The sequence below is a fragment of the Equus quagga genome, chromosome 1 (assembly GCF_021613505.1).
Source record: "Equus quagga isolate Etosha38 chromosome 1, UCLA_HA_Equagga_1.0, whole genome shotgun sequence".
Classification (NCBI taxonomy): Eukaryota; Metazoa; Chordata; class Mammalia; order Perissodactyla; family Equidae; genus Equus; species Equus quagga.
Window position 1 is genome coordinate 18,002,808 of NC_060267.1, and position 13,771 is coordinate 18,016,578.

General features: G+C 39.9%; 1 protein-coding gene across 3 annotated transcripts in view; it reads left to right on the forward strand.

The window, feature by feature from the left end:
- LIMA1 (LIM domain and actin binding 1) overlaps positions 1-13,537 on the forward strand; it is a 79,299-nt gene extending 65,762 nt beyond the window's left edge. For 2 of the 3 annotated variants that reach the window (XM_046669295.1, XM_046669303.1), the window contains exons 8-11: positions 1,652-1,709; positions 3,270-3,382; positions 9,280-9,413; positions 11,261-13,537. In XM_046669295.1, the coding sequence (XP_046525251.1) occupies positions 1,652-1,709; positions 3,270-3,382; positions 9,280-9,413; positions 11,261-12,269 (1,314 nt within the window). In that variant the 3' untranslated portion in view covers positions 12,270-13,537. The remainder of the gene's footprint in view (positions 1-1,651; positions 1,710-3,269; positions 3,383-9,279; positions 9,414-11,260) is intronic. The other variant, XM_046669313.1, reaches the window with a different exon arrangement.
- The last annotated feature ends 234 nt before the right edge of the window (positions 13,538-13,771 follow it).

Sequence of the window (13,771 nt, forward strand, 5' to 3'; positions counted from 1 at the left end):
CCCTTTCTCCTCTTGTGAATGAATTTGTGCTTTCCTTTAATGAAATGTTTGAGCAAAATCTCACGTGCCGTCTCCTGGCTGTTCCTGCAGTGAAGTCATCTGGTTAGGCATGTCCAATGATGTCATGATTGGCCTTAAGATTACCTTGCAAGTTCAAGGTGACCAAATTTAGGGTGAGAGAAGAACATCCTGGGATGGATGCACCTATGAATTAATTAGCAAGAACTGAAAAGCTTTTTATGGTCACGCACAACTTTCAGAAAATTTATTTCATATCATTAAATGAAAGAATGCCTGAAGGTGATCGTTCCAGTAGCTGCCCTGGCACTTAGTAAACACTTAGTAAATGTTGACTGTTATTATACTGGTTCATTTTATACCATGGCAGAATTCCTATAATGAAAAGAGAGGAGTGGAAAAACATGATCATGCTAAAGTTCAGGTGCTGTCAGCCAACAGCTTAATCTCCATTGTAAATTTATTCGGTACCTTAGACATCCTTATATAAACACTCGGCATCACCCATAAAATCCCTGACATCTGAATGATAGACTATTACACGAAGAGTCTATTCCATATTGGGTCATCTATTGACCCTTCATGATTTTAAGTGTGAAGGGGAGGATACTAGGAAGGCCTAGGGGCCAGTAGAAAGGAGAGAAAGAGCTAGTAGAAAGTTCTTTTGTTTAAATTTGATGGCTTCTGGGAAAAAGATACACAGTTGGCCCTCAGTATCTGCAGGTTCTGCATCCAAGGATTCAACCAACCTTGGATTGAAAGGTCTACTATGCGTCTGGACTGACCATGTACAGACATTTTTTTCTTTTCATTATTCTCTACACAATACAGTGTAACAACTATTTACATAGCATTTATATTGTATCAGGTATTAGAAGTAACCTAGAGATGATTTAAAGTAGAGAGGAGGATGTGCGTAGGTTATATGCAAATACTACATACACCATTTTATATAAGGGACTTGAGCATCTGTGGATTTTGGTATCCACAGATGGTCCCAGAACCAGTCCCCAGGGATACTGAGGGATGACTGTATGGGGAGGGATGTGTAGGATCCACAATCTTGTTAAACACTGCCATTCTGCAACTGGGATTAAAAAGTGAAACTAACCTTGACAATAATACCAGAGATTGGTTTTAGGTAAATTTGTTTTATAGCTTTCAAAAGGTCTTCTATACTGGCAAACTTGTTTCAGCAGATGTATTTGGTGGGAAATAGGGAATTAGGAAATTAAAAGAATAAGAATAGTTCCTCTATGTAAAGACTATCTTGCCTTGGAGTGAGTTATGGTTATATGGTGAGAAGCTTTGCTCTCCCTGACAGGTTTTGTTTTACCTTTTTTTTTTTTTTGTGAGTAGGTTATGGTTTGGAACTCCTTTTATAAAGGGAGATGATGCACACTTTTGGCAGTTGAGTGCAGTCTGTTTCTCCCGTTACTCTGTAATTGAGAGGCAAGTTAATATCCTCATAAAAGACATTTTGCTGCCTCTTGTTTAAATGCTCAGCTGTTCTGGGCCCTGTTATTTCCCCCAGGCAGCCAGTGACTGACTGGAGTCAGCAGGTTTTTATGACATTAACAGCAGTTTGCTCTTTTATTTTTAATGCGATTCTTAATCCCCTCCTTTTTTGTAGATTTCTGCAACTGAGAATAGCCTGGCAGTCCGTTCCACCCCTGCCGAAGATGACTCCCGTAAGCATTTGTTCTTAGATTTGGAGGGTGAGGTGGTTGTTCCGGTATTTGATTTGGGAGGTGTCCCCCTTGCTGCCAAGTGCTGGGAAAGTAACATGAAATCCAGTAATTTAGCTGATCAGATCTTTCACTTGATGTTAAATACTGATGCTTGAATACGCTTCGCACATTTCATGGCTTAGGGAGAAGTTAAATTCAATTAAATATGATTAACTTGGGGCAAACTGAATACTTTTGATGCTTCTATCATTGAACTTATTCTACCTCTTATACCAAACCTTTTCAGGGTTAAAGCTGTAAGAACTAATTTTGAAGTTTCATTTCGATAGAAGTTTGGCCAGAAAGAATTTTATTCATTTACAAGGAGAAAGAATTGGTATTTGAGTAACCTTTTAAAAATATCTTTTCCCTGCTTACCTAAATGTGTTCCATAGTCTGCCCTCTAGCCATATTCTAGAGATTTTCTTATTAGTGCTGAATTTGATCACCTTTTCATTCTATTTTGGAGTCATTTTGAACCTCACTTTTCCCAAGGACAAAAACCTTTGGTTTTTTTCTTTACTATGTCCACTGTTGATTCTGATTTTCAGTGTATTGTTTTTTAAACTATATATGGATTTCTAGCTTCTCCCCAGGTTATTAGTTTGCTAGACACTGAAAACTCAGTGTCTGAAGTAGAAGTATGAACGAAACAGGTCTCTAGTCAGCCCTCCCTTAAAATTTCACAGAGAAACTCTTGCTGCTTGAATCCAGGAACATTCCTTTTGCAATCATTTTGCTTGGAATAGAAATTTTTCTGAGTTTTGACTAGGTTGGCAAAACATTTTTTTGAAAAATAGGCCTAATCTTTTAGTCCTTTGTTGACTTAACTCTAGATTTTAAGGAATTCTTTAATGGTTCCTTGGTAGCTGTGTAACTGACTTTTCTGTGCCTTTTCTGAGTTTTCCACATAGTGAATGTATTGGCAGGAAATTAACTTATGCAGGTGACACGTCAGTGATTATGAAAAAAACTTCATGGAGCCTTTTTCCATAATCTTCATTCATGGATATCTGCTATATGACTGACCAAAAAGACAATTTCAGATGACACACACACACACACACACACACACACACACACACACACACAGAGCCACGCACACATGAATGCACAAGGTATGAAATTTCTGCCCTCATGTTCCCCTATTTTCCCAACTTCAATTGAAACACCCTAGAAAGAGTTATTGGGAGTGTTAACTACCAAGAAGTCATCAAAGACTATATATAGCCTTAAAAAATGACAAATGCTACAGAGGAGAAATTTCCTTATATAAGCTGGTTTGGATTCCTGCTGTTTGTGGCAAAGGGAGAGAAAGTCTCCCAGCTGAGACCCCAATCTGTGAGAGAACCTAAGAGCATAGCTTTTAGCATTAGAATATTCTTCAACAGAGAAGCAGTGTTTTTGTTGGTGTTGAAAGGACTTGTCATTAGTGGAAGTGACTAAACTTTGTTTTGGAGAGGAACCTTTGCTGAAACTTCCCATGAGATAGTATAAAATGTCTTCCTTTTGTAACTCAAGCAGGTAACTCCCAGGTTAAGAGGGAAGTCCAGCAGCCTGTCCATCCCAAGCCACTAAGTCCAGATGCCAGAGCCTCCAGCCTTTCTGAAAGTTCTCCTCCCAAAGCAGTGAAGGTATGATGGCAATTTCTCTCCGAACCTTTAGACATTGGTTTACTGGTAGAGCTCATTGCACTTTTATCATTATGTTCATTCTAACCTGTTTTTGCTTTCCTGGGGGTGAAAATGCCAAATAAGGGCACAGTTAAGTCAGTCACTTTCCATGAAAATCTTGCTGTTTCTGCTCAGAGAAAACTCATGAAAGTTTTAAGAGAACCCAAAGTTAAAATAATTTGCTTTTTTTTTTAAGTCCAAGTTTATAAATCTGTGAATGAGTAAAAGCCCACAAAATGGGAAATATGAGAAATCTGTTTAACTAAAATCAGCCCATTGGACAGGAATGTGCAATGTCAACTTAAAGAAAGTGGCTCACTGGTCTGAGGAACTTGATCATAACGTGATTGCTGGTTAGCATATTTAAAAAAAACGTGTACATTCCACTGAGGGTTGGCCAGCCCATTTGCTGTAAAAATGGGCATTCAAGTAGCTCTTATTCTAGGGTATAACATGAGATATTAAGGAATGTACAAAATTCTTATACCTTAAAAAATTTTACTAAGCTGCTCAATCGATGGTCTCCTTTTATTCACCAATTTTTAAAAACAGTCTTTTCCCTTTCTATGAGCAAATATATAGTCCCATAAAAATAAACACAAAGCTAAAACAAATTCAACACCTATTTTAGGCTTATTACCTGACTTGTTTTAATTGAATGTTTTGCTAATGCTGTACTAATTTACTCATTTGGATTAATAACCAAACATACCCACATTTCTTTAGTGTCTTTCTCCTCTGGTGCTCTCTTAAATAACCAAGTTTTATTTCAAAAGTTTTAACATTTGAGACAAACTCAATAGGTAGAATGAGTTTTAGGGTTGTATACACTGCCCCAGCCTCATGCACGCATCTGCCATGCTTTATCACTTAACAGTGGGCATGATTGGTCCCTTGGTGAAAGTTCTGGTGCACAAAAAGGATGAAGAGAAGAGGATGTAGGTTAGAGTTTGGAACAAAAGAAGGAAAGGGGAGAAGCCAGGATTTAAGGATGGATTTTTAAAATGGAGAAGTGAAGAAGGTAATCATGAAAATTATAAAGAAAGCAGAGATTTTATGAGGAGAGTAAGATTTATTGAATAGGAACAAAAGGTGAAGAAAGTAGCAAGAGAAAGCAAGTAAAGGCAGAAAGAACTGAGTTACTATGATTGAATCTGCGCATGTAGTCAACATGACCCTCTCTTCTGGCCTTCATGGTCTGCTGATGCTGTCATCACACTTTTTCCCCCCAGTATTTGGAATCCAACAAAGTAGCAAATGCCATGGGGTTAATTTCCTCTCCAGCAGCAACCCTGCCCAGATGTAAGTCCTGGGGTTGCGGTTCTGGTTCAAGAACAGCTAGCAAATCTGACTTGGCCATGGATTCTGTGTGACTGAGGGACTAGGGAAATGCTGTGGCTAATCTAAGAACTAAAATCTGTTCTTGAGTATATTTGAATTCTCAGCCCAGTCTTGCTTCCCTCCTTCAACTGCCAGGCTAGACCTCCTGGTGTACTGGGTTGGACCTTCAAGATCCCTCCTGATGCAAACTGCAGGGTCTGAGCTTATGAACAATGTGCGAAGGAATTCACCTCACTTAGGTCTTCGTGGCATACCAGGGAGAGGAGATGGAGATAAAGGTCCCTCTGCACCTGCCCCAGACCCTTGCCTACTTCTTTGTCCATGGTCACTCAGCAGTAGAATGCAGACTTGTTTTCACCGGACATACACCTCAGGTTTTGAACATTGTATAACAACTGGAGTAAACTGGCCTGGCTCCCTATATTTGCTTATGGTCCAAAGCTCAAATGGTTGTGGTACAAAGCCTGAGATGGGACCCAGTCACATCACACTTTTATTTAAGGGCAGTTTATTTTCTCTTCTTCAAAGTTACCCTTTCCTTTCTGCAGGCAAGTATATAGACACTTTAGTAAGTGTTTATGGGAAGACCTGCTGGCGTAACTGGTCTCGTGGCTATAGATCATGCAACAGAAGTTGTTTCTACATTTTGGGAAATTATATACAGCTAAGAATAGACTTGTTCACTTGGAGTAGATTTTTAGATCCCACACATCCTGGAAAAAACTATTCTGTACTGCCTGTCTGTCTGTTATTGAAAATAGGACATCTAAGGTAAAGCCTTAATTCATTTCAAATTTTAGCTTAATAAAACATAGGAAAACGATACTGGTTTTACAAGTAAGGATTTTGTGTATTTTGAACACTGGCCAGATAGCTGAAATAGAGTTTCACAGAAATCCAGGGGAAGGGTTAAGGCTGCGCAGAGCCAGCCCAACTATTTACTGTGTGGTGAAGAATCTCAGTGTAATTACCTAGATATTTTGCACAAATTGGAAGGAGGGCATGAAAGGCGTTTTGTGATGTTCTATCTGAGGAATGGAGGCCTGACATGATGCAGAGTTTTTCTTCTGATTGCACTATCTAAAGGCTAGTTAGCTTCACTGCCTGTTGCCAGCTGCTGCCTCCTCCCTTACACACATATATTCCCCAACCAGAGCCGTCATTGGACTGAAAAATATATGTAAGACAAGAGGGTGAAAGAATGTAGATGAAGTCATGCAAATTTATTGGAAAAATAACTTTCAATAGATGATCAACAGAAGGCTTATGAGATCCCTCATATGGGAAGGACATGACAGTGTTTATGGACATCAATTATTTATAGGTTACTTCATTCCTGTGTATCCCAAAGATATTATCTACATATTTTAATTTGAAACAAAGTGAAGACTGTAGTTTGTTCAAAGTGCTCTAGTGAGATTATTCTCCTTTGGGTTAGCATCTGCTCTCTTCCCCAAAGAGTTTCCTTTAGTTATGGAAATTTAACATTCCAGGACAATTTAGAAAATGCTCTATTGATTTGTGAGTCGGGAGTTCCTAGTTTTAATTTTAATTCTGTTACCGATTGTGTGAGCTTTGATAAGGCACCTGACATTCTGGTGCTTTAGTTTCTCCATGTGAAAAATGATGAGGGAGGGGAGAGGAAAAAACATCTTACTAACTGAAAAAATATATTGTAAAGATAAAAAATGTTAACATTCTGATATTGGCAGTGTTTTAAACATAGCTGTGCCAAGTCTGAGCATGCCATGAAGGCATGGGCAGGATGTACTCCAGGCCTACCATAATGGTCGAGATTTCTGGGCACTGACTATGCTTCCTGTTGTCTGAATAGACATGGGGGCAATTACAGAAACGTGGCTGAGAGCCCAGGACAAAGGAAATAAAGGGAAGGCACAGCGCAGCCACTTTGACTTGGCATTATACCATGTTGGGATCCTCTTGTCTTTATGAAACTACAAGGGCCCTTGGGCAGCTGCTGCATAAACCTTAAATAATATTGAAAAGGGTTGTAAAAAATGAATAGGAGTAATGGGAATCTGGTAGGTCTCGCTAGTTAGAAGCTTGTGGTTAGTCAGATATGTGAGTTAGCAGTCTATTAATTTGATGTTAGGGAGGAGGAATGACTTTTCACTTGTGTGGGTGAAGACTCCATTCGAGAGAGAGCTGTTGTGGCTCAGATGTGGGAGGTAGTAAGACACTAAAGAATCATTAATGAGACACTCCTTGTGTGGGTGAAGACTCAGAAAAGCTCTTTCTCCTGAGCTGGGATATATTCCAGCCTCAGGCAGATACGAGTGAGGCTGGTTTTACCACAATTAGCAGAGTTACTTGAAAAAGAAAGAAAACGTTGGTCTTATTCTTGGATCTGAGGCTATAACTGAGTTTCAGCTTAGGTTCGGTAAAGCGCTCCAGGGCACGCTAAATGCTGTGTATTCATTGAAGGTTCCTGTTTGTCTCTTCCAGCTTCTGCTTCCTGCTCCTGGTACCTAATTTCTGCTCCTGCCTTCCACTTTCCTCCTAATGTGAGCTCAACTTTCAGCTTTCTCTCAGGTTCTCCTTTCTATTCACTGGGCTGCATCCTTCTCCTCCAGTGTGTCCTCTCTGTGTGTTTGTAATGAAGGAGTGCTTCCTAGGGCCTCCATTCCCCTTAATAGAATAATATCCATTTCCTCTTATACCATGTGAAATTTCTGTCTTCTGCTGTCTTTACTGATCAGAGTGAATACTTATTCTCTGAAGTCAAGTATTAAAAATAGAGAATCCACCCTGCAGCTGAAAAAAAGATTTTCATTCTGATACATACATTTGTCCTATTACTTTTACATCACGTGAATTGTGATTTGTACAGGCTCTCTCCAATGGCTTCAACTATACTCTTATACCCAAATTTTGTTCTGCATTTTAATGTATGTCCTGCTTACTAGACAAGGACCTAGTCCTTTTAGAGAAAACCTAACTAAAACTATGCAAGGATGTGTCCACTTAGGTCCTATCTTGTTGGAAGTATCCATATAAAAAAAAAAGAATTCTGAGCTCCAAATAATGCCTTAATTACTCCCAACAGCATTCAATACAATAATATTTGATCACATTTAAACGCTTCTCTCATGCTTGGTAAACTAGGTTGTAGCGTGTGGTCTTAGGACTCTACCCCTAGGCGTGGAGGGAAGTGCTTTAACCATTTCCACTCAGTTCCTAAATCCCTGGTTGCTATTTGGGAGTTTACCACTAATTTTATTAAACTCCCTTTCATAGCTCTTTCCCTTTACTTCCATTTTAGGTCCATTTTCTACTCTCAATTCCTGTTCAATCTACTTGGAAAACCATTCCTATGTTTGCTTCACCTCCTAGTGAATCATGTGGCAAGCGAACCAGCAGTCTGAATTTTTTATGGGTCTATTTTTGTTTTTTTTAATCAAAATTCTATCTTGCCCGTTACCTGGTTTATTTTAGGCTTACCTTAACGGTTCAGGTCCTGGGCCTTGGGACTCATTTGCATTATTTACCACCACACTGGTCTTGGCAGCAAAGGGGCCTCCAAGGTGCCTATGAGAGCTTCCCAGTCACCTTAACCTGAGCTGCTTCTGCATTTTCTGGCTGAGGTGTTTCTGCTGGGGCAAGTCCAGGGATTTTTTACCCCTACCCCTAACCCCACACCTAGTTGCCATGTAACCACTTCTTATCATGTAAAAACTTATAGTTTTGGAATTCTGGCTTCTATCAGTGCTTTCAGCAGAACATAAAATAGCAGTTACTTTATGTTCTTTAGGATTGGGTTGACCTGGTAGAACAGCTGTGCTCACCTCACCCTTATTCTGCACTTTACGTTCATGAATTCCCAGTCTGTTATAACCTCCTACTCCCGATTACATTAGTTTTATTCTCCACTGGTTTTTAAAAAGATTATAGAACCTATAGCTTTATTGTGCTATGCCTTCTTCTGGAGCCCTAATGAAATAGTTTGTATCCCTTTTAAATTATTCCATTTATATGTCAGTTCTGACTTATTTAAAAATATTATGCCTAGATGATTGAACAAGTCAAGATTATAAGCAGAGGAGACTAAAAGATGCTTTATCAAAGTGTCTTTTCCTAATGCTCAAAGCCAATCTGTTCTTATAAAAGTCTGTCCTGCTTTTACTTGGCACTTGAATCAAACAATCAAACTTCTTTCTTCTGTGTGTGATGACATTTCCCCTAATTTCCTATCTGTGGAAATGTTTTATGTGTACTTTTGTGTGTGTGTTGTGGCTGTCTGAGCCTTTCTCTGCAGTCCAGCCCTAGTTCCACCCATCCTCAGTGGCTGCTACACTTAGGGCAGCCAGACAACTTGGGAAAGGAATTCAGGAGAGCCTCTTGGCTTTAGAATCTTAGCAGGTTTAGTGTTCCTATGAGAATTGACAGACCAGGTAAGGGAGCCCTTAGATAACTAAGTAAATCCCAGGGCCCATCTCAGCAGAGTATTAACTCATCACTGCCTTTCCTAGTTAAAGTTGTCCTTTTCCTTCTCTTAGAAGTTTCAGGCACCTGCAAGAGAGACCTGCGTGGAATGTCAGAAGACAGTCTACCCGATGGAGCGTCTCTTGGCCAACCAGCAGGTGTTTCACATCAGCTGCTTCCGTTGCTCCTATTGCAACAACAAACTTAGGTCAGCCATCTCTCTGTATAGTTGGAGCTCTGGAGGGAGTCTTTGGCTTCCAGAGCACAGGTACCAAAAGCTGTCATGCTAATAGTGTGCTGTTAAAGGCCCTTAAAAAAAGTGAAAAGTACCATTTAGTGACAAGATTTCATATCAAATGGTCATGGTATTTGAAACTTCTTGGTACACTTATATGTTAATTTACATGTTAGGACTGAAGCTTAAACCATATGGGTTGCAGGTAAAACCCCCTGTGACCTAATTTAGTAGAATGTTTTCCCCTGGGATCATAGAATCATAAAGTTATGAAATCTCAAGAAGATACTTGTCTAAACCTTTTCTTCAAAACGTCCCGAGCACTGTGTAAATGGCAATAATAGCAATAATAATAGGCTGTGAAGAGCTTGTATTTTTCTCTATGTTGCTTCATTTTATTTCTGAGAAAATAATTATTATATATCATTTCTTCCAAGTAACTCAAAATATGGATATAAATGGCAAATTGGGGGAAATATTCCATATTAACTTATTTGAATCATAGAGTCTTAGAGAAAGAAGTGACCAGGATGTCACTTCCTCCAGCTTTCCTTCCAGAGCAAGCACCCCTTCTAAAATACTCTTGGAAGATGTCCTGGAATCTGTGTGACACTTCTGTGGGGGTTGGTTCCTCACCTCAGCTGGTCCCAGTGTTAGATAGCTCTAGCTCAACAATGTTCCCTTCTATTGAGCCAAAATGTGCCTCTGTAACTTCCATTCATTGCTGCTTTTTCTGCCCACTGTATTAATTTTTTTCGCCAAAGCACATTTTTCTAAATTTTTATTTTTCTTCTGTGGAAATGCTGTTGTTTTTATACCCCCTTTAAAATTTGTTACCCTGAGCCAGCCCTGATGGCCTAGTTATTAAAGTTTGGCACTCTCTGCTTCGGCAGCCCAGGTTCGCTTCTCAATCGCAGAACCATACAACCCGTTTGTCAGTTGCCGTGGCAATAGACGTTAACTCAGGGTGACTCTTCCCCTGCAAAAAAAGACTTAAAAAAAAATTTGTTACCCTGCAAGTAACACCAAATCTCCTAAAGGCTTGTCTAGCGCTGACACTGCGAAGATTTCCTGGCTACTTCTCACTGCTCTCCTATGACCAAAGCTTACTGTTATTCGGTCAGTAGCATCTATTGAGTGCTACCCAATTGCAGAGCATTATACCCATTCCTGTAGAGATGTGCTTTTAAATTATAACATAAATGGGAAACTAGAAGGAAAAGATTCAAAGGAATATCATTACAAATAGTTAGGTTATAAAAACTTAGGAAATATATGAGTGATCAGGGCTAGGTAGGATTCCTTAGGGAAGATTTCCTGGAAGAAGTAATTTTTTTTAACAGTTTTAACAGAGGGGAGTGAAATCATTTGAAAATGGGAGCATGTACCAGGTGGAAGAAGTTCTCGTGAAGGTTCAGGCCTGAGAGTGAGCATGTGATCTATAACAATAATAAAACAAATGTGCTTGGGGCCCACCCCGGGGCCTGCTGGTTAAGTCTGGCATGCTCCACTTTGGTGGCCCAGGTTCAGCTCCCAGGTGTGGACCTACACCACTCGTCAGCAGCCATGCTGTGGCGGTGCCCCACATACAAAATAGAGGAAGACGGGCACAGATGTTAGCTCAGGGTGAATCTTCCTCAGCAAAAAAACCCCCCACAAATGTGCTTAAAAGGAGAATCCTGGGTGATTGATATGCTTTTTAAAGATATTTTTCGACACATCATCTATAAATACTGGAATTGCCAGTTTTAGCCTGCTGGTGTAAATAAGAGTGCACAGATTTGTTAAATAACTTAATGCTCTTTTTCTTTTAACAACAGTCTAGGAACATACGCATCTTTACATGGGAGAATCTATTGCAAGCCTCACTTCAATCAACTCTTTAAATCGAAAGGCAACTATGATGAAGGTTTTGGGCACAGACCACACAAGGATCTGTGGGCAAGCAAAAATGAAAACGAAGAGACATTGGAGAGACCAGCCCAGATTCCAAATGCAGGGGAGACCCCTCAGAGCCCAGGGGTAGAAGATGCCCCCATTGCTAAGGTGGGTGTGCTGACTGCAAGTATGGAAGCCAAGGCCTCCTCTCAGCCAGAGAAAGAAGACAAGCCAGCTGAAACCAAGAAGTTAAGGATCGCCTGGCCGCCCCCCACTGAACTTGGCAGTTCAGGAAGTGGCCTGGAGGAAGGGATCAAAGTATCCAAGCCCAAATGGCCTCCTGAGGATGAAATCAGCAAGCCTGAAGCTCCTGAGGATGTAGATCTGGATCTGAAGAAGCTAAGACGATCTTCTTCACTGAAGGAAAGAAGCCGCCCATTCACCGTAGCAGCTTCATTTCGAACCGCTTCGGTCAAGAGCCCCAAAACCTTGTCCCCGCCTATCAGAAAAGGCTGGAGCATGTCAGAGCAGAGTGAGGAGTTTGTAGGAGAAATAGCAGCAGAGACGAAACAAGTGGAAAATGCCAGTGCCTCTGAGAAGAATGGGAGTGTGGGAAAAACAACCTGGCAAAAAAAGGAATCTAAAGGAAGGGAGGCGGGGAGGAGAAGTAAGGAAGTTCATGGTTTGGAGCTGGGGAGTGAGAATCTAACAGAACATGGTGCAGACTTAGATGACGATGATAGAAACCTTCTCAAACAGCAGTCTCCACTAGAACCCAAGTCTCCAAATTGGTCCAGATTTGCAGACAGCGCCTCCACGAAAGAGTTCACTACCCAGAATCAGAAATCCCAGGATGCGGGATTCTGGGAGGGAGAAGTAGTCAAAGAGCTGTCTGTGGAGGAACAGATAAAGAGAAATCGGTACTATGATGAGGATGAGGATGAGGAATGACAAATTACAATGGTGCTGGGCCTTAAATTTATGTTAGTGTTAGTGAGCCACTGCCCTTTATCAAAGTGATGCACGTAAACAGATATCTTAGCATGAACTGTAATTTATGTGGAAGTATCTTTGGAAAAGAGTTCTTGCTTCAAAAAAATCCCATACTGCAGCTTAAGTGAATCAGTTCTAAATATGAGAGATAACATTACTTAAATCTTCTATTTTAGCAATGATGATATGCATAAGTGCTTTGAGGTCTTATGGGAGGGAGAGAATATTCCAACTGATGTAGTCCAGATTCCACTGTATTCCCAAAAGGCTGTGTGAAAATAGACAGATGATTAGTAGTACATTGTTACACTGAAAATTCAACTATGGAATTAGGGAACATGCAGAAGGGATTCAGGGGCCTAAACATTATGACTGAATGCACTTTAGTATAAAGGGCACAGTTTATATATTTTTAAATGAATACCAGTTTAATTGTTTAGTATTCATCTGTTGAGATCAAATATTTAGTCGTTTAAAAAAATTTTTTTAGGTTAATTTTCTTACTCTGATATATATGAGGAATTTATTGCTTTGCATCCTGCTCTCTAAATCACATCCTGAACTGGATTATTGGGATAGAACACAACCATCTTTTTGGAGCACCCTGTGGTGCTGGGAGAGATCTACTGTCTCCCAAATAAGCTATGGTATTTGCCAATGAGTTTGACTACACCCCAAGTGATTGCTTTTTTCTCTGGTGGTATCTGTGCTGCTCATAATTTACTGAAAGCTGCAATATTTTTACAAGATCTTTTGTACTGCTGTTTGCCATGTTGCATGTTAGAGCAAAGTGAGGCATTTAAAGGAGGAATAACAGAAACAAACGCCTTAAACCACTTGAGCTCAGATCCCCAAACCCTATATTCCACTTCTGATGTCCCCTTTCTGGGACACTAGTTTTTTAATACTTCATCAGCTCAGAAATGTATTGATTTTTATGGCAGACAGTTTCCCCGGGGTGCAATTAAACCAATTATAGGCCTTTTGGGGGGTTGGTTTTCTAGTATTAAGGCTTTGGAACATTATAAACTTGAGTACATTTGTTGTACATAATTGATACTTCAAATCATATGTCGGGGAGACAGGTGTTTTAAGCCATAGGCTTTTCTTTGTACTGCATTTTTAGAAATTTAGCTCTAATATTTTTTAGAGATGTAAAATATTCTGCTTTCTTACAGTCTTGCTTAGTCTGAAACATTTTTATTCAATAAAGCTTTTAATTTACATTTGAACGTTTCAATGTTCCTTTTCCATTATTATTTTCCTTTGTTACAGTCTGTCAGACCTACTTTTTGCCTTAGCAGTTTGGGAAAAGACAAATGGGTCTAAAGTGTGTTAAGTGAAGTGCTATGGATACATCTCACCATTAGGTGGTGGTGTTGGGCTGATCTTGGACCTTCATCCTCCTAAAGAAAGACAAATTTTTCTTGAAAATTAAAAGCAGCTTTCTCTTTGGCAAG